The sequence below is a fragment of the Amblyomma americanum genome, chromosome 4 (assembly GCF_052857255.1).
Source record: "Amblyomma americanum isolate KBUSLIRL-KWMA chromosome 4, ASM5285725v1, whole genome shotgun sequence".
NCBI classification, from domain to species: Eukaryota; Metazoa; Arthropoda; class Arachnida; order Ixodida; family Ixodidae; genus Amblyomma; species Amblyomma americanum.
In genome coordinates, this window is record NC_135500.1 from 115396462 (window position 1) to 115421843 (window position 25382).

Consider the following 25382-nt stretch of genomic DNA (forward strand, 5'->3'; position numbering starts at 1 on the left):
AACCATTATGATTTTTTTTTCTCTTTTAGTGTTTTTGTGTTTCTCTAGATGCTATTCACGTGAGTTTTTTTTTTATTGAAAACTTTCTGGACCAACTTTGCTGAGATGGGACGTTTTCCCGGGCCATCTCGGATAAAAGTAACACACTCCGTCATTCAAGTTCCGACACCTGACAGTCTGCGGGGGGGCGCCGCCTGGCAAAGTACTTCTGCTGTCGAGACCGGCACAGTGTGCCCTTCACTATAGTGTACTAGATAGCTTCTCGAAGCCAGAAGTGCTTTGTCAAGTGGCGCCCCCACGCAGAGTGGCACAGGTCGCAACTTGGAGGGGTGGTCTGCTACTTTGAAATCTAAGGTCTGACGAAATCTCGTCTGGTCGGGTAGTGACTCATTTCAACAGAAAAAAAGGCGGACGCCGACCAAAGGTTTTTGTCAAAACAGACATATGCCCACGATAGTAACTAGGCTCTTCCAAAGGTTTTCAACTCCGTTAGGCTTTGTCATGCCTCTTGGCCGTCCTCTATCTATCCTCTCTGTCGCACGAGCTTAACTTGCTTCGGTTCACAATTCACTGTGCGTTTTATCTATCGTTCATGTCGGCATTACGACAGAAGCACGCACCCCTTCCCTCGCGTGTGGGCGCATAATAGAGCTCGCTCAGTCCTCGCTGAACTGCGGTTCCTCTTTCTCAGCGGAAGAGTGGTGTCTGCGCACGTGGGTTCTCAGATGATCCATGTCCCCAAGGCCCTTACCGCAGTGCGGGCAGTGCAGCGCGTACTGGCGGCTATGAACAACTCTCTCATGTCTTCTGGTATTGCTGCGCGTCGTGAACCTCCGCCCACAATGCGAGCAGGCATGGGGCTTCTCTCCCGTGTGGGTCAGTAAGTGCAGTTTGAGGCCGGCGAGGTCTAAGAAACCTTTTCCACAGAAGCGACACAGGAGTGACGCAAGCCTGCCGCCGGAAGAGTGCTGCACTTTGCGGTGACGCGCCATTTCAGAGGGGAGTTTGAAGCGCTGTCCGCAGTCGGTGCACTCGTGAGGCCTTTGCTTTGAATGGATCAGCAGGTGGTTGATGAGGTGCTGCCGCTGTACGAAAGCCTTTCCACATTCCTTGCACACGAAGGGCCGCTCGCCCGTGTGGTTCCGCTGGTGTCTGTTGACGTTGCATCTATGTGAAAGCAATTGAAAAGATGAGGGGAGAGGACATATTTTCACAGGCATAGTTCACGGCGATTATCAGAAAAACAGGAATATTTCATGCACAATACATAAACAACCTGCGGCTATCCATCATCGGGCTGACTGCACCCATTGCCGGTCAAACGGCTGTCCCCCATCTCTCCAATTAACCCTGTCCTTTGCGTGTTGTGCCCGCCCTATGCCTGCAAACTTCCTAATCCCGTCCGCCCACATAATCTTCTGCCGCCCCTGCTACGCTTGCCCTCTCTTCGAATCCACTCCGTTACACTTAAGGACCAGCGGTTATCTTGCCTTCACATCACATGCCCTGCACAAGCCAATTTCTTCCTCTTGATTTCGACTAGGATGTCATTAACCCGCCTTTTTTAGCAAGACCTACTCTACGCTAGCACTTCCGAGCCTTCAGCGTGGCACCCCTTGAGCTCCCTGGAGGCGCCGTGGCTGGTCACGTGGTTGGTCGCGTGGTGCAGAGCAGCTGCCGCTGCTGGCGGCGCGGCGCTCCGGTGAAACCGAGGCGAAGGGAGTGGAGAGGGGGAGAGTGAATCCACGTCAAGGGACGGAGATGAAGAAGGTACCCCCATTGAAACGGAGCGGCGAAAGACTGACTTTGCGATTCGAGTTCCACTCGGCCAAATGTAGCTCTCGCGTCACTCGAGGTTTAACCTCCGGGGGACTTTGAAGGTAATAAACGGAACTGATCTGAACCAGAGCTAAGCCACAGCCATTTTTCTTTACCTCACCCTCTCTTCCTGTTCCGGTCTCTTAGCATTACACCTATAAAGAATTAAGCATAAATAATTGAGCTTTCTTCCCCGAATGCAACTGCATGACTCTGCTCCGTTTCATGTAGTAAAAACAAAGTATTGATAGTCTCCAAATACGTTTATTCTGGGCTGCAAATGAATAATGCCGGTAAAGAATGCCAAACGGTTTATCATGCTGAGCATAGAATAACCAGCAGAATCACTACTCACGGTGGTGCATTTCCAAACCCTCAACGATACAGCGCACCAACTCCTGGCCTTTTGTCTAGTGGCGGAACTGAAAGGTTTTTTATACGGCGCTTTTTGCTGCAAAGTCCGTCATAATGAACCCTGAATACAAGGTAAGACACATCACGACGACGAATATTAAACTATTTGCGGGATGCGGCAATTGCTTTTTCAAATAAAGAAGCGAAATTGGCTTGTTTTCAGAGGCTTAAGCAGAAATTTTGCCTTGGATTTCAGAATGCGACCTGACAGGCTACAAAACCTCCAGAGCAAAATGAGAAATGGCTTCCGTCGTTAAATTCTGAACAAAAAGGAAATGAATAAAAAAGTGTTCATGCAAAGATTGCGCCCGACCTGGTATCTTACACGTTCTAAAGCTGTGCTCTAATTGACGGCGTCACAGAATAAACGCAATCAGCGGTGTTAACTGGGCACTTCCACTTTCTCAGTAATATTCTATATTCTATATTGGCTGACGCGACTGAGATAGAGCACTGAACCGCCGAAGGTTCAAAAACACACGTGAATAAACTGTTCGAACTCGGCGGGGCACACAAGAAAAGGAAGTTACCCCATGCAGGCGCGCCGCCTTCTCCGCGTGAAGTGCCTTCCTACGCTTCTGTGTCCCGTCCAGGGCGCCCTTTTAGTACCTAGGCACTAATTCGATGGGTACCAACGCTGAGCAGAATCGTCCGTTGTCTGTTCCGTTTGTGTTCGCCGCCGCCCCATCTCGAGGGTTGTTGTTGCCTCAAAACCAATGGCGCATACCCATGGTAGGGGATTGGCCAGGGTTTGGTGCAGATCCAAACAGGAAAAACTCATCGAGGTTTATCTCAAGCATATTATAAATATATAGAGAGGAATATGAGAAAAAAAAGAAATCACGAATTTTGAGAGGTCTTGAAGAAATCGGAATGAAAATCGAGGAAACAAAGCGCTCCGTCCCGTGGCACAACCAACTCGTCGTCGTCTTCTACGTAGTAGAAATCCCTGATGGCGCAGCGATTTCACCATAGTAAATATTCTCTGAAGATTTTTTTTTACCGTGTCTAAACAACGGCAGCAAAGCACAACTTGGCTTACTTGTAATCGCTGGTATAGGGGCAGTATCTACAGCTGTACCTCCCTTCCGGCTTCTGCGAGTGGTCGCTCTGCCGATGCTTCTCCAGAAGCTCTTGTGCGGAGAACAGGTCGCCGCATGTGACGCAGGGGAAGGCCGGAACTGGAGCAGACTTAGTGTTTTCACCCTCTGAAAAGAGATCAGAGTAGAGAGCGATGTGTTGGCAGACACCGAATAATTGAGACCCTTTCATTTTAGCACTGCCCTTTCTCTGGTCATCAGAAACGCCCATCGGAAACGCACGGCAACCAAACAGGTGAAGTAGTCTGTAAGAACCTCTGTTTTCCTTTGTTTGAAGAATCGAATGAAAACTTCATTTCACTGGATGCTTTCTTGCAAACTAATTATGACGGCTCATCCTTGGGAAATATTCATGTGACTTCAGGGGCGCCATTTTGTGGTACAGCGCGCAGCTTCAGCGGCAAACACACCAATCTGCTTTTCACTGTGCCCCATGTACACCAACATGGGGTCATTGTGGCTCGGGTGAATTTTCCCTATACTGCTGCTCCTACAAACGACAACTCTACCTGCACTTTAATTAAAGCATGATTTTGGGTAGGGTGACAAAGAGCGCAGTGAATAAGTATTCATCTCACCTTCATTTCCTAACACCACTCAATCCACTCCCCTTTTCTTATTCTGAGTTAACGCGAGGGGGCGAGGGTTAATTCAAGTTCATTTACTTCAAAACGCATCTTTATCTTCTTACCAGGATAGATTTGCTTACAAGAAATTATATTGGATGGTAGCAAAATGTTCAAACTTGGCTCGCAACTTGAATGACAACTACTTAGCAAAGTGGACCATTGTAGATAACTTCCCGAGCTTCAATTGAAGTTCAAATGAGCTGTTTTGAAAATACTTATTAAGTCGGTGATTTGTGAGTAATGAAAGCCAACGAGTGCTCATATCGCGTACAAGTCTGCAAGCGAGCCAATAATATAGAAATATTTCTTTAGATCGTTACCAATTATTGGCGTTGTAGCGGGGGCAGCATTTGCATCCGGCTTCAAAAAATGAGGCGTAACAGCCTCTCCTGCATTGATTCCTTCCTTCATGACCCCAACTATTCGGAGAAGTCGGAGTGCAAGACTCGGGCGACGACATTGCGATCAGTTCCGAAAACACGTGACACACTCTTGACCGCCTCGGAGCAAGAAAAGTCGCGGCCTGCCGCCCCGAGACATACTTGCGAACGCACCTGCGATGAGCGCAATGGCAACATTGTGACGCTGCGGATGTAGTGCCAGTATAAATTACTCACATATGGTGAAACCAGCGAAACTGACGCAGGATAAGACAAAAAGGCACACACACTACACCGTACTCACAAAAACCTGTGCTTTATGAACAAACTAGCCCAGCAATTTAATATATTAAAATCAGATAGGCATGAGGGATAGCGTGCTTTAAGGTATGCGCGCGCCCAACGCTATTTCATATCGAGCCTTAAGGGCGCTGTACGATCACTTTTTTTCCGCAGGCGCACGCGTCGTGGCGACAGTGCGCAAGGGCTGCGCAAGGGCCGAACAATGAAGCGCATGAACGCATCCACCTGAGGGAAGGAAGGAAGGCAGGCCACAGACATTGCTGGCACATACCCACTACGGAGGAGTGGCCAAGACAGGCGGTTAATTGCTGGATACAGGAAAGGTTTGACGGGAAAAGGAGTGGTAATAGTATGTAGTCTGATAGACTGGAAGACGGAAGGACAGGGGTCCGCACGAGCGGATGGTCGCATCACTCTATTGGCTGCTGTCCCGTGACGTGCCAGCACAGCGGTGTCAGGCCACGCCTCCTCAGCAAGATGGCCGCCCGCAAAACAGAGTGAGGAACCAGGCCTAGTAGGTGGCAGCTGTGCCGAGAAACACATAATATTGGCCGCATGTGACTATTACGAGTATTGACAGTGACTTCGAGCTTCATCTTGTGCAACAGCGGCAAGCGGCAGTTTCCCCCACGTTGTTTTGTCGTCGCGTACACCGAGTGGACCGAGCGGCAAACCTAATCTGTCTACGCCAGACGTAACGGTGCCGGTTTTCGGGATGTGTTTATTTGGAGCCGTTTGTGATAGTTTCAGGTGTTTGTTTATTCGCGCGACGGTATTCACGAACAGCAGCGACAAGCAACTCCCCAGGGTGAATTTCCTGTGCATACAGCAAGCTTCACAGCGCAGTGATTAGTGTCAGTGTAGTGACAGTGAATGCTGTCGGAACAAGTGCTTTTGTGTCAGTCAGTGATATTGCCTGCAAGTATAATTACGTTTGAAAAGCTTACTGTGCAAGCCTTGTTTTCTGAGTGCTGTTGCAAATGGGTCGCAAGCCCTAAGGGTAGCGTTGGCCTGGCGCACAGCTGGAAACATCCGAAAGTCCTGGCAAAGGATGAGTCGACTGCCAACAGAACAACTTGTTTATTCTAGCATCGCAAAAGAGCAGCCGGTCAGAACGACCACGTTACTCGACGGAAGAAATCGAAGTCTCTTCTTGGCGTCCGGGGCAGCTGCCTTTATACCCTCGGAGTCGAGGGCAAGAAGGAACGGCCTGGGATGAGGCGCACGAGACGGCGACGCACGGACATGTTGAGACGTGACGCGTCCGCCGGGCCGGCGCCGGTCAGACCTCCTCGCCTCCCAGTTGGGGAGCTCCTCTCCCCGGCTGCCGCGCTTTGATAAGCGTGGGCACCAACATGCACACACACACACGCACACACGAAGACACGTGGCATTGAAACCTGCCTGGACGCGCTTGGCGGGAGGCGCTGCGGCAGCACTGAACGGGCCCAAAATGGCCGCCACTTTGAACGAAGCCCCGGCGTCCGTTGCATCCGCGCCGGCTATACCGCGCGTCGTAGGCGAAACGTAACAGACCGCCCCGCCGGGAGAAGGAGATCCCGATGGTCAGGGGACTGCATCCGCTGACCGGAGGGATGTCGCTCGATGATGCTCGTAATCGAAATCGGTCGTCCCTCGGCGTTGCTTGAGCGCAGCGCACAGAGAAGGCCTCGTTCTCAGGTTCAGGTTCACACAGGACACTGCAAAGTGACTTCGGGAGAGTTGCCATTTTTGTTCTCGTTCCCAGCAAGCGTTAGAACTACGCTGAAACGTAACCGCTCAGTCAGCAAGCACGAGACAACCCTCACTAAGCTCTGCCAGGCTCTTTCCCCTTTTATACTACTGCCTAGTTCCTTACAGTAGTCAAGCAGCACTCAGAACGCGTCCACAAATGGGAAAATTGCACTAGAAAGCACGTCATCACTTTGAAACACTAAACAAAAGCAATATGTTAAAAATCCTGCCTCAGGAAGAAAACATCAGTAGCAAACAACTTTGAGGCGGATTCCTACGTTAGGGGCCTCGACTTAAGCCATCGGCGTTACCGTTGAGACTCCCCTTTTTGTAACGCACCTCAAAGGAATATTGTTGCAAAGCGAGGCTCCAGCGCAGGAGGCGGCCATTTTTGGGTGAGATGGTCTGCAGCCATTGGAGAGGGCAGTGATCCGTCTCAATGATAAACCTCGAGCCGGCTAGGTAGCATGACAATTTCTGAACGGCCCACACGAGACACGCACACTCTTTCTCGGTGGCGCTGTACGCCTGCTCACGACAGGTCAGCTTACGACTAGCATACAGGACGGGGTGTTCCACTTCTCCATTTTCCCGTTGGCACAGTACAACGCCCATGCCTCGCTCACTAGCATCGCACTGAACAACGAACCCTTTTGTGTAGTCTGGCGATCGTAGCACAGGCTGGCTTGTTAGGGCGCTCTTTAGGGCGCTAAAAGCTCTTTCCTTTGTCTCGTCCCAGACGACTGTTTGGGGCTCTGTTTTTCTTAGAGCATCCGTCAGGGGAGCCCGATATCGGAGTACCTGGGGATGTACCTCTGATAGTAGCCGGCGACACCTAAGAACGACCGAATATCGGTCTTCGTGCGCGGTTGCGGGAAGTCTCGCACAGCGGCCACCTTTATTTCAGAGGGGCGGCGACGACCCTGTCCAATCACGTGACCGAGGTAGACAACCTCGGCGTGTGCTAATTGGCACTTGGGAGCCTTGACTGTCAAGCCCGCTTCGCGCAGGCGGGTTAGCACTGCCCGCAAGTGTGCCATATGCTCAGACCAGGATGCGGAGAATATCGCTACGTCGTCTAAATACGGTAAAGCGAATTCTTCCTGTCCCCGCAACACTTTGTCCATGAGGCTTGAAAAGCAGTATGGTGCGTTCTTCAAACCAACTCAAAACTTTAGGACGGAATATTCCCATTGGTGAAATGAACGCCGCATACCTACTAGCCTCTTCTGTAAGTGGAACCTGCCAATAACCCCTGACAAGATCTAGGGTGGAAATAAACTGAGCGCTACTAACTTTCTCAAGGCGCTCCTCGATGTTAGGGATCGGATAAATTTGATCCTTAGTGATGGAATTAAGCCTGCGGTAGTCGACGCAAGGACGAGGTTCTTTGCCCGGTACCTCAACTAAAATCAAAGGGGAGGTATAATCGCTCTCACCCGCCTCAATAACACTGAGCTGTAGCATTTTCTTTACCTCAGCCTCCATAATATCGCGCTGGCGGGGCGACACCCGGTACGCCTTGGATCGTACTGGCTCTGGGGAGGTAAGTTCTATTTCATGAGTAAGGACAGAAGTCCTACCAGGCCTCTCAGAGAACGGACCTTGAAACTCTTGTAAGAGTTGGTGTAGTTCGGTTTTCTGCTCAGGCGACAGCGGTGCTTTACTAAGTCACTAATGACCTGATCGGTGTCTTCCCTGTTCGTCACTGAGCCTAGTCCTGGAAGCTCGACCGGAAGCTCTTCGGGAACGTTTACTATCATACACACCACTGCTTCCCGTTGTCTATAGGGTTCGAGCAGATTACAGTGGTAAACTTGCTGTGCTTTCCGTTTTCCTGGCAGACTCACCACGTAGTTAACGTCCGTCAGTTTTTGAACAATCCGTGCTGGGCCCTCCCACTGCACGTCGAGTTTGTTTTTTTAGCGATGGGCGCAATATCATTACCTCATCGCCCACCTCAAAACGACGGGCCCTGGCTGTCCGATCATAATAAACCTTGGCCCTCTGCTGGGCCTTTGCCATTGCTTCACCTGACAACTCCTGTGCCCTTCTTAAGCGTTCGAGGAGCCTGAGCACGTACTCGACCACGACTGGGTCGTCGCCCCTGCCTTCCCACGAATCTCGAAGCATGCGAAGCGGAGACCGCAGCGAGCGACCGTACACCAGCTCAGCTGGCGAAAACCCCGTAGCCGCATGCGGCGCGGTCCTTAAAGCCTGGACTCCATGTACGCGAAAACTCACGCGAACGCGAAGGCGACGGCGGCAAGCGACGAGCGACGCCGTCGCGCGAAGCAAAATGCATGTGTCGCTTGCCGTGTCGCTCGGATCTGCACCCACAGAAAATTTCGCTCGTCGCCCGGAAGTCCCCCACGCGACTGGCCAATCAGAGCCCCCCAAAGCCGTTTCCGGTTTGTCCACGGTTTCTCACGGGCACATCTCACGAAACCAGCCCGTCGTCTTGGTCATCGCCACCGTCGAGAAAATATTTGGTTTTGTAGCTGAGAGGCAGACCCGCACGATTTAAATAATTAAAACAATCTACTTGTTGGGTGCGGAGGGCTAACAGCATTTGGAGCGGGCTGCGCGAGCGGGCGTACTGCAGGGAGAGATGCGTGTCGAGCCGCGGGTACCGGCGCTCGATCCACCGTGCCGCTGCGCTCCACCTGTGCAGAAACACTCGCGGCGCGCATTCTCAGTGGTATATTATAGTTTGCTCAATTACAGTCAGGTTGCGGTGACAGTTTATGGGAGTGTTTTTACTAAGCCGGAGTGCACAGGCACCGAACGAAAGCACACCTCCCCCGTGAAGCCGTGATGTGACTTCGTCTCCGCAAGCACGCCTTTGGCTATCTCCACTGCCGCTACACCGCTGCCGTAGAGGAAATATTCCTTTGGCTCTGACTATGAGGCACACTCACAAAATTTTAAGAGAGAGAACAGGTTACGGGCGTGTTTCTAAGCTTGAGTGCGCAAAGCACGGAATCCGCTGCGCACGTCGCGGGTTCGCGTCCCCTGCCGCCTTCGCTTGCATGGAGGTTGCCCACAAGCGACAGAGCGAACGCCAGCCGTCGCCGCCGCCGTCGCCTTCGCGTTCGCGTGAGTTTTCGCGTACATGGAGTCCAGGCTTAATGCAAACATCACCCCAAGCAGACACAGCTCCCAATCACTTTGTTGTTCAAAACACAATGCTCTCAACACGCGCTTCATGACGGATTGGAGCTTCTCAACGTTATTCGACTGTGGGTGGTACACTGAGCTGTGTAACAGCTTTACCCCACACCTTTCGAGAAAGGCTGTCGTCAAAGCGCTAGTAAACACTGTGCCCTGATCTGACTGGATTTCCGCAGGAAGACCAACTCGCGCAAATATCGACAGTAGTGCATTGACTATCTCAACTGAGCTGAGTTCTTTAAGCGGCACTGCTTCAGGGAACGTTGTCGCTGGGCAGATCACAGTCAAAATGTGTCTGTACCCCGTGGCTGTTACCGGCAGTGGTCCCACTGTATCCATAACGAGCCGTCTAAAAGGCTCCGTAATGATAGGTACCAACTTCAACGGCGCCCTCGATTTGTCCCCTGGTTTGCCAACCCGCTGGCAGGTCTCACATGTCCTCACAAAGTGTTCTGCGTCACGAAAACACCCTGGCCAATAGTACTCTTGCAAGAGACGGTCCTTAGTCTTCTTAACTCCGAGGTGTCCGGACCACGAACCCCCATGCGACAAGCGCAACAGATCCTGACGGTAGCACTGAGGCACGATCAGCTGATCGAACTCCACTCCCCTGCGGTCTAGATACTTCCGGTACAGGACCCCACCTCTTTCCACAAAACGAGCATTTTTCTTGGCGATACCTTCCTTGACATTGCAGCGCATGTTTTCTAGGCTGCCATCCTTTTTTTGCTCGGCTATCAAAGCCGACCGGCAGACTTTTAGCAACCTATTAAGTCCATCTGCCGTAGGCGCGATGAGCAAATCTGCAGATAGCTCTTCTAACTTTCCCGTGTCGGGCCTTTCCTCTCCAGAACCTGGTGCCTTCAACGCTACAGGCTCAATTTTATTCAGTTCGGACGTGCTCTGAATATCAGCTTGCTGCGCCTCCGACCCTTTCTCATTGTTCGACAACGTCGGCCCCGCAACTACCGCCTTTGCAGCGAGCTCCCGAACTCTCGATCTGGTTAAGGCCTGAACGCTAGCCTCACCAAACAAAAACCCCTTCTCGCGCAGGAGGTGATCGGACCTGTTCGAAAATAGGTACGGGTACTGGGGGGGGGGGGGGGCGGCATAGATGACACTGCGGCCTCCGTCTCAATTGCTCCGAAAGGTCCTTCAATAAGCACTTTTGCTACGGGCAGACACACGCTATGAGCTTCTACGGCTTGCTTGATCCATGCGCACTCGCCCGTGAACATATCGGGTTCTACGTAAGAGGGGTGAACTACATCCATTGTAGCTGCGGAATCACGAAGCACTCGGCACTCTTTCCCGTTCACGAGGAAGTCTCGCATGTAAGGCTCGAGAAGCTTCATGTTCTCGTCAGTGCTGCATAATGACAAAAACACGACTTTTGTTTTTGTTTCTGGACACTGCGCCGAAAAGTGACCCGGCTTCTGGCACGTATAACACACGCGCGCTTGCCTCGTCTCGAACCGCTTTCTGCGTTCGGCTTCGGCTGCCGCCGTCTCCTTACGTTCGGTCGGACTGCTTTCACTCGCATCCGCACTACGTGTGTCCCCCCTTGCTCTCATGGGTGTGAACTTCGGCCTCTCAGACTTGGAGCCAAATTCACCCTTTTGACCGTCCTTAGCTCCGCGAGCCCGACGCATCACAAACTCCTCGGCTAGCTCGGCGGCTTTAGCCACTGTACAAACGTCTGGCCTATCCAAGACCCAGTACCGCACGTTCTCAGGTAACCGACTATAAAACTGTTCCAGCCCGAAACATTCTCGTGGTCACCAAACGCTTTCTCTTCTTTGAGCCACTCCTGCATGTTTGACATAAGCCTGTAGGCAAACTCTGTATATGACTCACTTCTGCCTTTTTCATTTTCCCGAAACTTCCGACGGAACGCCTCCGCTGACAGCCTGTACTTTTTTAGCAGACTCGATTTCACTTGGTCGAAATCCTCTGCCTCCTCCCTCTTCAAGCGAGCGACTACGTCGGCCGCCTCGCCGGGTAACAAAGTGAGCAAGCGCTGTGGCCACGTTTCCCGAGAGAACCCCTGCTTCTCGCACGTTCGCTCCAGGTTAACCAGGAACAAACCAATGTCCTCTCCAAGCTTAAACGGCCGCATCAGGTCAGTCATTTTGAACGATACTCGTTCTCCTGCACCGTGTGCCTGACTTCCATTACGAGCGCGTTCCATCTCTACCTCGAGACGCTTCATTTCCAAAGCGTGTTGACGGTCGCGCTCTTCTTTCTCTTTCTCTTTTTGTTCTTTACGTTCGCGCTCGTATTTCTCTTTTTGCACCCTCTCCTCAGTGGTCTCAAGGCATTCCGACAGCTCGTCATCCTCAGCCTCCAACTCAAGAATAGCCCTTAGCAGTTCTGGTTATCTGAGTTTGTCTGAGACATCCAGACCCAACTCTCTTGCAAGCTCCAGCAATTTCGGTTTGCGCAACGACTTCAAATCCATGGCTGCTCCGAATGCTGCTTTCTCTACTGCCTACTATTGTCTTGCCGCAAACTAACCCGGCAGCAACGACAACCACAATTACCAGCTCTGTTTCTGACACTAACAAAAGCCTGGCAAAACTCAGAAGAAGAAAGTCCCGCACTCACCAAACCTCGCAGCCAAGAATTCAGCGCAGTTGTTCCACTGCAGGCAACCAGTCATCACGCAGGGCTCGTTGCACTGCTCCCGGATGGTCGTTGTGCTGCTCAGCATACAGTCGACCGCATATCTTCGATGCTGGCCTCCGTTGTCGGGATCTCACCGCTGGCAACCAGTTGTTGCAAATGGGTCGCAAGCCCCAAGGGTAGCGTTGGCCTGGCGGCCTGGGGCACAGCTGGAAACATCCGAAGGTCCTGGCAAAGGATGAGTCGACTGCCAACAGAACAACTTGTTTATTCTAGCATCGCAAAAGAGCAGCCGGTCAGGGCGACCACGTTACTCGACGGAAGAAATCGAAGTCTCTTCTTGGCGTCCGGGGCAGCTGCCTTTATACCCTCGGAGTCGAGGGCAAGAAGGAACGGCCCGGGATGAGGCGCACGAGACGGCGACGCTCGGACATGTTCAGACGTGACATGCGCGTCCGCCGGGCCGGCGCCGGTCAGACCTCCTCGCCTCCCAGTTGGGGAGCTCCTCTCCCCGGCTGCCGCGCTTTGACAAGCGTGGGCACCAACATGCACACACACACACGCACACACGAAGACACGTGGTATTGAAACCTGCCTGGACGCGCTTGGCGGGAGGCGTTGCGGCAGCACTGAACGGGCCCAAAATGACCGCCACTTTGAACGAAGCCCCGGCGTCCGTTGCATCCGCGCCGGCTATACCGCGCGTCGTAGGCGAAACGTAAGAGCGCTGAAATGAACTTAGACCTTTGCATGCTACAGCAGATCCTGGATCGGGTGCATGCGTGTGTACTTAGTTTGAGAACTGCCGTGAGTGCGACGTGACGAAATGAACTTCGTGCTCTGCAGCGATTCGCATTCGTTGAAGTGGTTGCAGTGATCGCGAGCACAAGTCGTTGTGCTTCGGCGTAGCCATCACCGATATCGATCGTAGTTCGTGTGTACTGTGTTAGACAACAACCGTGAGTGCGACGACACCATTCTGAAACTTGTGTTTTGCGTATGCGAAACGACCTCGGCTGCACGGCTGTTGAGCTGTTTTCTGCCGGGGCTCCAGAAGCGCTGCCAGCATTCTGCGGCGTTGTGCTCCATAAAGAGCAATTTGCGACTACGAGTGGCCGGATTACGATGGTATGCCGGCGGCACTGTGAAATGTGTGTGAAAACATCGCTGTGCATGGCAGATCTCACATCTGGAGCGTCTTTTTTTTATTTCCAGTCGGCTGCGCGGGCCTATACCTGCAATAAATATTTCCGTAAAGAATTGAATGAATACAGCTTCCCCTGCATGTGATCATGGTCTGAGCCAAAGCAGTAGTGTTAAGTTTGGGTTGTAACATATCACCAGATCAGGAACACTTATGTACGAACAAAAACCATTCTCGCAACTTATTCACCGGTGTTTCACAATGCAGAAATCTCTAATATAGGCCCACTAGTGCAGCTCTTGTTCATGAGCATTTCATTTTATCTGATGCCAAAAAAAAGAAGACCGCAGCAGATGCTTAGACTTCTTTTATGCGCACAGAAAGACGACAAAAAAAGACAAGGTAGACAGGACGGAGTGCAAACGGCCAAACTCTTCTGCATAAGGAATGGATTGGTGCCTCCTGACATCTAGATTTTGTTTGGCCGTTTGCGCTCTGTCCTGTCTACCTCGTCTTTTTGTGTCGTCTTTCTGTGCGCATAAAAGAAGTCTGAGTATGAACCAACTAGCCCCACAACGTATATTACTGGATTACCTTTCTTCTACAGTGGGCCCTTTTGTGAGTGTTTCGCCACATCCTTTCCAAGATTCGAGCCTTGTTGCTCACATTTCCTTGACTACGTGCCGTGCGAGGTTGCTCGGATTCTGCATAAGGAAGGGATTGGTGCCTTCTGACATCTCGATTTTGTTTGGCCGTTAGCGCTCCGTCCTGTCTACTTTGTCTTTTTGTGTCGTCTTTCTGTGCGCATAAAAGAAGTCTGAGTATGAACCAACTAGCCCCACAACGTATATTACAAGATGCTTACGCTTCGGAAAGCAGACAACCCATATACAATTGTGCGTTATTAATATGAGCACTTTGGTTACGGATCAGAACTGTGCATAAGAATTTTCCTTAAAACGAATTGTGATTAAAAATAGAAAGCATTTCTGTAAACTGCTCTGATTACAAATTATTTTTTGCTTGGCAGCGTGGAGTAAAGGTAGATTTTCGACAAATGCTACCAATATTAAGTTGATTATCGTGGTTGCCATGGGTATTGGTAAAATGCAGCAATCTCGGAGTGCTCCGTGAGCAATGGCAATCGAGATAGAAACTGTACTTTTCGAATCACCACCTGATCTAATATTCATTGTTGCTTTCACTACACTGCTGTCGCCGAGGTGCTCAACAACTCAGCTTTATTGCTGTCGAACAGTTGTTAACTATCGCTTCCTAGGCAAGCAGCACCAGCTTGTGTGAAACATTCTCGAAGCCTTTAGAAGCATATGCTATCAATGCACAAGCATCTGCCTTGTTCATTTACCTGAGACTGCCTGCAATGAACATTATTTGCCTTCTAGAAGAAGGTGATGGTGGGCATATGAGAATGTATTTATCAGAGATACAGAATGCTTCCTAGATTTTTTTCGCCTTCTTTGTATTTGCTGCATTTCTAAATTTGTGTGCTTGAATGTAGATGCATTAAGGCTGCGAACTGGGCGAGTTGGTGCTGATTCATATTTGAACAGCGCAATGAAACTACGGGACACAACGAAGAAAGGACGCCACAAGTTTTGTCCTGCAGTTTGTTGCGCTGTTCAAATATGAATGTAGATGCTTGTTTGCACCTTCCACAATGCTCAGCTGTAGGTTTCTGTGGACGCGCATCTGTTCATATTTGTCGTATTGCCGTGAAAGGGCCATATTTGTGCATATTGGCAAAACAACGTTAACAAGGTTTATTTTTATTTTTCAAAATGTGCTCTGCGCTATTGCACTGTGGTTAGCCCTGCAGTGCGGACGTTGAGCCGTTTCTGAAAGTCCTACAGTACCGGTGCAGCCATCGACGTGTCTAGGCTGAGATCAAATTAATTTCAACCCATTTCCTTACTGATTGCATTGTATTTGCAGATCCCCTGCTTTGCACCTGCGCCAAGTTCTCCTCGTGCCCGACATGCTTTAACTTGAGCGGTTTTTTTTTTCTTCTTGCCGTGTGCTCTGTTTAAAAAACATTAAATTAGTGTTACAAGTAAACATCTGTAAGAATATAACAATAAAGGTTATACAGGCAGCGAGCGGCTTAATTAATTAATTTGTGCAGTGAACAAAGTGCGCCAGGAAATGAGTCGCCGAGCCTTTCAGTGTCAATGATTTTGACCCCAGAAAGAGAAGTGCTTTGTCAGTCAGAAAGTGCAAGCGGAGAGAGTCGGCGTGCCTGAAAGTTCAATGTTTAGCAAAAACTGCAAGCTATATACTTCTAACAGTCCTTGCGCTATGTTATAGTATCTGGTTACCACAGTTCAGACGTTCGCATTGCAGTCCACATTACACGACAAAAATAAGCGGGTCCCAATTGGCTTTGTGCATTTAAACCCTATCATTTGTCTAAACAGCAAGTTTCCATGTTAAGGCATGCATGCTTTGATAAAGTTTCATCCCAGAAAAAATGTTTCATAATTCAAGCTGCATATCACATGGTGGATATTAACGAGGCATGGCTGCATACGGCAGAATCTGATGAATTTTTTTACTTCTGATAATGTCACAAGCACCAAATCATTGCACCATTTCTATGACTAGCATGGGTTCCTAATTGTGAAAAACACTAAGTACTCTCACACTGCTAAATTGTTGTGGCCCATTAAATTGTTCCTTCCAAATTGGTACGCTTTTTGAGAAGTATACCTGTGATAGCCAACTTTTCGTTCTTCGTGACATACACTTGCACCTTAGTCTCTGAGAAAGCATGCGATAAAATCTTTTATAAAATAATGTCTTGCATCGTACTTTTCTGAGTGGGATTTAAGTGATCCTAGCCAGTTAACAACAATTGGCTCATGCTAAATCTTGCTCATCCTGCCTTTCTTTTTTTGGAAGCTCGGGCAACCCGAAGGGTATTGTACGTGGCCCTTCCCTTTTTCTTACATTCATTAATGACCTTCATTTCACTTCATGAGAATAACGCTCTACGCACGGACAAAAACCGGCGACTGAAACGACGGACACGGGACAAGCACCCCATTGTGCAAATCAGAAATGTTTACCTTACTTTGAACGGGCTACAATTTTAGCTCGTGCAAAGGACAAGAAAGAAAATAAAAGAAGTCTTTCAGATATGGGAGGCCGGTGAAGACGAGTGCGCAAGCACACCCACGGTGCGCAAGCACACCCACGAAGGAGCGTTTGACACAGCCGGTGGCAATGAATTTGTTGTTTTGAGCATGTGCACGAAATGTATTTATGTGCCCTCATACCAGAATAAATTTTAGTTGTTAGTGCGCGCTTGTCCTGTGTCCCTCGCTTCAGTTGTCGATTTTTGTCCGTGTGTAGCGCGTTATTCCCGTCAAATGTAAAACCAACTAGCCCACATTTGTGCTTTGCTTCCCTTCACTATTTCATTTAACTAGTCTTCATTGATTGCTATATGGTCTGCCATCCCACTATCAATATCAACATTCCAACACTCCAGAAGAACCGTCTCTGTGCTCAGGAATGGTCTATTTGAAAATGTAATAGGACAGCACTAATAGTTTTTGTTGTCAGCCACACCCATGTCCATTACGAGCTGATATGTGTCAGTATTTTCTTCGTGCTTTTATCCTACCCTGTATCAAGCAAAGCAACACAGAGACTTCCGTTATGGGATGTGGCTAAAATGCTAGGTGCGTGGGTTTACGCATGTGACTGTTATGTGCGTGTGTCATTTTATCCTTATCCTCACCTGAAATGGCCAGCCAGGTATGTTATGGGGCCAGTATTTACAGTGTTTATAAAAGAGTGCCCCCTTCGCCTCTACAATAAAGCTAAACTTCACATACAGTTCTGTCGTCATGAATGGAGTCAGATTACAGCTGCTGTGAATTTTGTGTGTGAATATGATTTCTTACATTGAAGGCAGTGCAATGCATGGAAAGACACAAACCTGTACTCAATATTAATTTATTTATAGAGTTGCTGTTTTCCTTACATTAGTAACACGAGCTTTCATATAAGGCCCTGAGCAGAATTATCCTTTTCGGGCATTATTTTGAAAAAGGAGGCCACAAAACAAGAAATTTGTTTGCCTAATACATACAGCCCTCCTATGACTGTTTAAATTCTCACACACTCCCTGTATGAAGCCGAAAAGTAGGCATAGCCTAGGCAAAGATCTTCAAGCAATTAGGTTAACAACTAAATCATTTTAACATAAGGTATGCTTAAAATGAAATTTGGCATTTTGAAAACCAAACTGGCAATGAAATAAGCTTTACTTTGCAGATGTTGCTAATAACAGCTGGCACGTTCTAAAAATGTATACATGACAAGTGGTACAGACAATGCTCACTTTTATCTGCTGTTATGGGAACCAGAATCAATGTTACTACAGCTGATTTTTTTCTGCTCCGAAAAAAGTCAAACATTACTGTAAAGCTATACGAGAAGATATATGCATGTATGCCCTACACACACATATACGCTTATTTTTTTATTTCATTGTATTTTGCAACAACACAGCTTTCACCTTGTAAATATATTTCTACAAATTCTGCTTGAGATAACCACTATGCATGGTCAGTGAATCCTGTTTTCCTAAATATTTGAAGTATTCTTTCCCAACCCCAAACGGAAGCCGTCCAGATGTATGCCAGTTTACCAACTCCTACACCATGTTATGTTTACATGGAAGGTAAAAGGCATGCATGGCCTTTTACTGAGTACTAAGGAAACACTTTGTTTTCATTAACATGAGCACTTTCAGAATTTTTCGGATTTTTACAGCCAACATGCCAGCTTGTTTCTGCATGTGTCACCATCGACTGGCCCTGAGCACAACTCTCCAGGCTTGTGTGCACTGCTGCATTCTAGCTGGTGCAATTCTCATCCGTTATGAGCTAAGGAATGACTGCTAAAATAAAACCGGTCACCCGCTGTCACTGTGCAAAAAAGAAAGCTTTGCATTTCAGCACAGTGATAGATGGCTTGGCCCCTTTAATTGTCACCCCACTGTGCAATTTCAACTTTGGTTTTCTAACATTACAGAGAGAAAGCAGTAGTGTTGCATGGTCACTCTTCTGAGAAATGCACAACTGCTGCAGTTACAAATGATTTTACATGTTCAAAATTACTGGGAATGTCATAATTTTGTCATGTATTTGGGTTCGTATTTGACAGCAGTGTGCTAAAATATGGAATTTTTAATACATGCACAATTCAGCACACACTTTTTATATCGATGAATTGATAAGTGTCTTTCTTTTGCAATAACAGTTAAGTGGGCAGACAGCAAGGAGGCCTGTTTACTTGACAATGACAACCAACGTTTATAGATGACAACTAAAGTGTGCATTGATTAATGAAAAAAAGCTGCAAAATAAAGGCAATTATAATACATGTAAAAAGACTGCAATGTGCTAGTTTGAATAAATGATTATTTAACCTGTGCCTGATCTCAGCTACGTAAATTTCCCTGTTATAATTACAAACGATCGAATATGACTGTACTGCTAACCTATAACTTGTTCTAGTCCCGTATCCTTGGCTCCTAGAATTCGCGATACGAATCGCGTCGTCATCCTGAAATCGTTATTGCATGCTAGAGTATAGCGTAACTTTCAATAGGGGCACTCTTCAAATATTAGGAGGCAAAAATCTTAGGTCGTAGTTAAAACGGTGCATATATCGGTGGTCTTCAATCGAGTCTAGTCGACTAGCGTTCGAACAAGTTGTGTCACGATCGCGGTGTGATGTCTTTTTCCACTTTCTGAAGTGGAAATAGCGCAAACATTAATCGTTTCCTGCGACGCTGTTTTAGAACCTCGCCTGCGGTGTTGCAATTGTTGCGACTTCCTTCGCGGACGTCAGAATTGGCCGCGCCGAGATCCACGGCTATCACAGCCGATCGGGGTTTTACCTGCTGCGAAAAATCTCACAGCTCGGTGAGATCTGGTGAGCCACAATATCAAAGTGTGTATACTCGTACAACAAGATATCTTCGTGTTTTGCTACGGCAGATGCTTGTGCTGCCGCCCGGGCGGCACTGACGAGCGCGCCAATCAGAACGCCGGAGTCGTCCGCTCGGTCGCATGCTGCAAACTTGATCGTACAGCACCTCGTCCGCAACGCGCCCTCGCGCGCCCGTGCAGATGGTCGCAAGGACGCATGCGCATACGGAAGAAAAACGATCGTTACATTACGCTTGCTTTGAGTACCCTATTTTTTAAGATTATCGCACGCGACCCTTGCGTGCTCTAAAACACATTTTACAAAATGACGGCGCCAATTAAAGCAGGACCCCTCGCACCCTCGCCTAGGACTGAATTCGTCGTTGTCACTGTCGTTTCCAGTACGTTCCCTGGGTATAAATGGGGCTCCGGGTTTTCGCTTCGTCTCATCTCGCCTATAACAAAACGTATGAGCGATAAATTTGCTTTCATTCTTTACTTATAGTGATGATTAGGCCGCTTCTAGTCTCAAAAAGCAGTGTCGATTTGTTGACAAAAATTCTATTTCTCACAACCAGATGGCACCACTAGGCTCAACTTATCGTTGCATATCCGTTTGTAGACGCTGAACTAAATGTGCTAATGTGACAAATCGCATACTTTGTCGAAAAATGCCTGCGTTTAGCGTACATAAAAGAGCATACGTTTATGGTATGCCTACAGCGTGGATTATACTCTTTTCCAACCATAATTGTGTACGCCGCGAGAAGACGAACGCATACGATTAGGCGCAGAGGAACACATTTAACGCGCTCTCCTGATTGGCTGAGGAGGTTTACGCCGTTGGTAGGGCTGCAAGTTAGCTACGGGATGCGGTTGTGTTCCCGTCGAGATAATGTACTAGTGCCTGAACAGGGTCCCAAAAATCACTACCTAGGTTTGCATAATCGATTTCGCAGACTCAATGAACTTGGCTTCATGGTTCTTAAAAAGCCTGGTTGTACAAAGAAGCATGAAACCAATGTCGCTGGGTATACGGAATGGATTGTGCATAGCATACCACTCACTTTCGGAAATAGATATATATGTCAGAGTGGAAGGCACCTGAAAGACCGCCTTCGTGAACATCGTTGCAATGTCAAAGAAAAGAAATGTGGTTTCACTGATGTGCATTGCAACAAATGCATATCTAAGGGCAAAGCTACATAAGATCTATGAAGAATGCACTGTCGTCATTTAGAATGGTTGCGAACATACGCACAAAATCATTGAGGCCGAAGTCATACATGGCTAAAGTGACACGTGCATTGCTAAACAATCTATAGGGCTAGAACCCTCAAAGAAGTAGAATGTCTAAAAAATCACTAAGCAGTTCGTCTCCGGGCCCTTCGCAATGTATGACCACGTCGTGTATATCCCTCGCGGTTCGCTATAAACCGTTAGAAGTTAGCTGTCGTGTGTGTTTTCTTTTTCCTGTGTGATGTTTCGTTATTCCCTGTGTTATGTTAGCAGTACTGTTTCTCACGGACGGAGGAAAAGCTGCCGCTGAAGGGTTGAGCCCTTGCGAGCGAGTGGCGGGGTTCAAATAATCTAGCAAAAAATAAATGGCTATGGTTTAGCTCTGGTTAAACCTGGGACGACGCGATAGCTACATCTGGCCAAGTGCAACTCGCGCAGTAGAACTGCAAAGTCAGTCTTTCGCCGCTACGTTTCTCTGGCCGTTCCTTCTTCATCTTTGTCCCTGGACGAGGATTCCCTCTCTCCCACCTCCCCTCCCCCCCCACACTCGGTTTCGCCGGCAGCTGCTCCGCACCACGTGACCAGCCACGGTGCTGCCACGGAGCTCAACAGCGGCCACGCAGCTCAAGAGGTGCCACGCTAAAGGCTCGAAGTGCTAGCGTAATGTAGCTATCGCTACAATGAAAGTGTTGCAGATAAAACTCTCCACTCGCCAGATCCAATTGAGCAATCACACTGGGCCCTTCGATTTACCGCGCTCGAGCAGCCCGCTTTCTGCCAGAAAGTCAGCCTCTGAAAGGAAAGAGCATGATTTTCACATGGGCTGCCGTCCACTGGCTTCTGCGGGACTGTCTGCTCCAGTTGCTAAAAGACGCTTTCTTACTGTATCACTCGATAGTCGTCGGGCAAGGCAGTAGATCAATCTTCAAGGAATGAGGCTGGGCTTGTTGGAAAACCACGCCGGAGGTAAAGTATGCAGGAAGACGCGGGCTAGTGAACACGACTGACCAGCTTTCATCTCTGCTGCTGCTGACATCAAAAGAGGGAAAAAAAGGAATTTATAGAATATGGTTGCCCAGATACACGCGTGACGATTTTAACTGACGTGGCTGCATGAAGGGAGTTGAATGAGCCTTTTGTTCCCAGTTGCGGTTCCTTTGAAAGCAATACGAAAAAGAACGAAATAAACCATAACTGGGGAAAAAGCCTCCTTTTGTTGGCGTCACGCAGCCGCGGTTTCTTTGCTAACTGACGCAGAGAAAAGTTGGGCGCCATGATAATCATAGTGAGCTGGCGCAAAGAAGCAGAGAGAGGGAAGAGGTAATAATGCCTTCGTGGCATTAAGATAAATTAAATAATGAACTGAACAAAACGCTGTGACGAGACCGTCCCATACTCGCTTACCCACAAGAGCGCCTAAATAATAGGGCTGCCTTACTGGGAAACGCCTTTGTGATCAGGTTGTGAAGAAGCCGCTCGGCAAATTTTGATGTGGCCTTGCAGGTTTTAACACTCGCCTTTCAACTTTCTCGGCCTACGTTTGTGGCTTTCCTGGCCTTGGCCTAGTGCAAGCGCTAGTAGTCTGAACACGGGACTTCTGACAGCGTGGTGCAGAATGTGTACCGAGGCGGCTGTGATCGGTACAAAAAAGGCCACGACGCATAGCGACAACGAGGCGCCTCTAATCGGATGTAGAAGGCGACGGCGAACGCACAAATCTTGCAAAACTGTGGCGAAAACAGGCTACGCCCCCTTTGATTGAAGTGAGCTCGTAGTGTGTGTGATCCAGCAGTAAGAGACCAAGTTATGAGGGACTTGTGTTCCCGGGTGTTCTGCCTACACTACTAAAGTGCACCGAGTATTTGGCCTTGCTCGCGACAGCATGCGCCGAAAAAATTGTCAATCACAGGCCACACCAGACTGCCTGACCAAGGGTTAACTCAAAGTCTGAGACTTAAGACATGCGAAACGCTTGATTTGCAGAACAGTTTTTTTCTGGGAACGTAGGTATAATGCACATCTTATCTGTGCATACTTATAAATATTTAAATTAGAAGCCATAAAACGCACCTTTTCGCAGTGATTTCATGGCTCGAAATAAGTAATCCTGATTGTTGGAAAAATAATTGAAATGTAGAGTATCCGGGTCAAGAGTATGCAGTGGAATATGCTACGCAAGTTTTAAGAATGCGATTATGAAGGAACACAGCGCAAAACGAACGCTACAGTAGAGAACCAACACTGTTCATTAGGCGCCCACTTTCTTGGCAGATTAGCTGCGAAAAATAGTGAAATATAGAGTAACTGCCTCTAATGCACTGTTCAAACAATCTCTGGTACCACTCTGTCTGTGCGGAACACCACATTTCCTGAATTCCTCGCGTCAGCTGCAGTTTTCTCTTCGAACCGGCGCGCCGCTGCACTGCGCTCAGTGCAGCCGAACGAGAGAGTGGGACCGAACATGCCCCCGCCAGGAGCGGTGTCTTCACCCTGAAAGCGGCGCTGGCCCATCGAGGTACCCTAGTCCGTGGCGCACCAGTCTTTCCCCGGGCCACACGAAGCCAACGCTGGATCCCCGCTCTGGAGACCCGCAGGCAGCCTTCGGGGCGACAGAGGCGGAAAAGTGAAGAGGCCGACGTGACACACCATCCCTGCCCTCATATTTCTTTGAGAGGAGGGGTACATTTTCCTCTCTTCACTTTCCCACCACCCACGGCCGGTCTCGAAAACAGTCTTTTCGTTAGCCTCCACGTTTCTTCCCCATAGGTGAGTACCGGTAAGATACAGCTGTTGCATACATTTCTCCTGGATATATTGGTAAACTGCCATTCATGATCTGAAAGAACCTGCCACATCCGCTCCACCCAATACTTATCCTTCTGCGTCTCTCATAGCCTGAATCGCTTTGAGGCGTTAAACTCCCTTAAACCTTAAACCAAACTTATCCTTCTAGTTATTCCCCTCTCATGATTCGCATCAGCTGTCACTACCTGCCCTAAGAAGACGTATACCTTTACCACTTTCATCCCCTCGCTTCCACTTTTGAACTGTTGTTGCGTTGCTAGGCTGTTGAACATTATTTTAGTTTCCTGCACGTTAATTTTTAGGCCCACCGTTCTGCTCTCCTGCCTAACTCATTGATCATGCCTCGTAGTTCATCTCCTAACTGACTCGACAAGGCAAAGTCATCAGCGGATCGCAAATTGTTTTGGCATTTTCCATTAACTCTTATCCCAAACTGTTGCAATTTAAGCATTCGAAGACCTCCTGTAAACAGGCGCTGAATATCTGTCGAGATCGTGTCTCCCTGCTTGACGCCCTCCCTAATTAGTATTTTATTGCCGACTTTATGGAGGACTATGGAAGCTGTGCAGTCGCTATAGATGTCTTCCGCTATTTTCGCATAAGGCGGCGTCATCCGGATTCACACAATTCAACTTCTCCAGCTGGACCAATCTCGCAGGATGTATCAGCTCAGCCGGCACAGCAGCATGAGCCTAAAAACGATAACAAGACGCCTGCGGCAGTGTCCCATGTTACCGCAGTGGCTCAGTCTGATTCGTTTGTGTTATCAACTTTCTCTGATGCTGAATACGCTGCTCTGCCATCCAAGGACATCGCCACGGCGAGACCAAGACTGGTTGCCACTCCAGCTGACACTGCTGGCAAGCTCGAAGGTCAGGTTGTGAGCAGTGTGTTGAATGCGCGTGCTGCTTTCAGGCATTAACACGCGAAAAGCAAAGGTTGTAGTGCAGTTCTTGGATGCACTTGAGCCGCTCTTGGCGGCATTGCAGTAATTCATTATGGTACTACCAAAACCCACCTCCTCTGTGACAATGCACGTGCACCGTAGTGTAGTGATGCAATGGAATGCCCGAGGCCTACGCGGTTGTCTGAGTGACTTCCGCAATGCTTCCACAAGTACCGCTTCTCTTTTTTTGTTATATGTGAGCCCAACATGCCTTCTCCTTTCCGCCTTTCTGGATACGCGCCGCTGTGGTCTCGCGAAGAAGACGAAACAAGCAAAGTGTTAGTTTGCATACGCCAAGACATTGCGCACGTCAACCAAGTACTACAGCCGCACAACCCAAACAATTACATCTGCTTGACAGTCACGCTAAAAGGATGGGTCTTCTCGATAATCGGTGCCTACATTCCACCTAGAGGTGCCATTGATACCTCGCACCTGTATTCAGCTATCCAGAGTTGCACAGCTCGTCATTTAATAGTCGGCTAATTTCATGCTCGTCACCCTCAATGGGGGCGGTGCTGTTATGAATAACCGAGTCAGGAACCTGTTTGATTTATGCACTCCCAGAATTCCGTCAATATCAACGATGGTTCACCTACATGCAAAAGAATTGCAGAAGAATTCTGCACAATGGTTGTGGGCACAACTCCGGCAGCATCAAACAGTATGGAGTCTTTTGTGCCGCATTCACCAGACGACCACTACGACATGCTATTGAGGATGCCCGAACTAGAAGCGGCTCTTTCCTCGTGTAGGCGTGCATCTACACCTGGTCCTGGTGGGATTTCGTAGGCGTCTCTCTCACACTTTGGCATGGAAGGCCAGACTGTGGTGCTCAGTTACTACAATGATACATGGGCTTGCGGAATCGTTCCAGAACACTGGAAGATCAGCCGCCTGTATGCTCTTTTGAAGCCTGGAAAGCCTCCTTTCGAGCTTACCTCATACCAGCCGGTTGCACTACCAAGCTGCGTCGGTAAGTTTATGGAGGGAATGGTGCTGGCGTGGCTCGAATGGTTTTTAGAGCAGAAGGCTCTCTACCGGACATGATGATCGTGTTCCGGCGGGGACGTTCTTCGATGGACAGTGTAATCGACCTCATATC

The 25382-nt window shown here is 48.8% G+C and overlaps 1 protein-coding gene across 1 annotated transcript in view; it reads right to left on the minus strand.

The window, feature by feature from the left end:
* Positions 1–448: 448 nt before the first annotated feature.
* Positions 449–25382, minus strand: part of LOC144129778 (histone-lysine N-methyltransferase PRDM9-like) — a 65469-nt gene continuing 40535 nt past the window's right edge. Inside the window, exons 7-8 of the mRNA XM_077663852.1 lie at positions 3275–3440; positions 449–1167 (exon numbers count right to left, since the gene is read on the minus strand). Of these exons, the coding sequence (XP_077519978.1) occupies positions 657–1167; positions 3275–3440 (677 nt within the window). The 3' untranslated portion in view covers positions 449–656. The remainder of the gene's footprint in view (positions 1168–3274; positions 3441–25382) is intronic.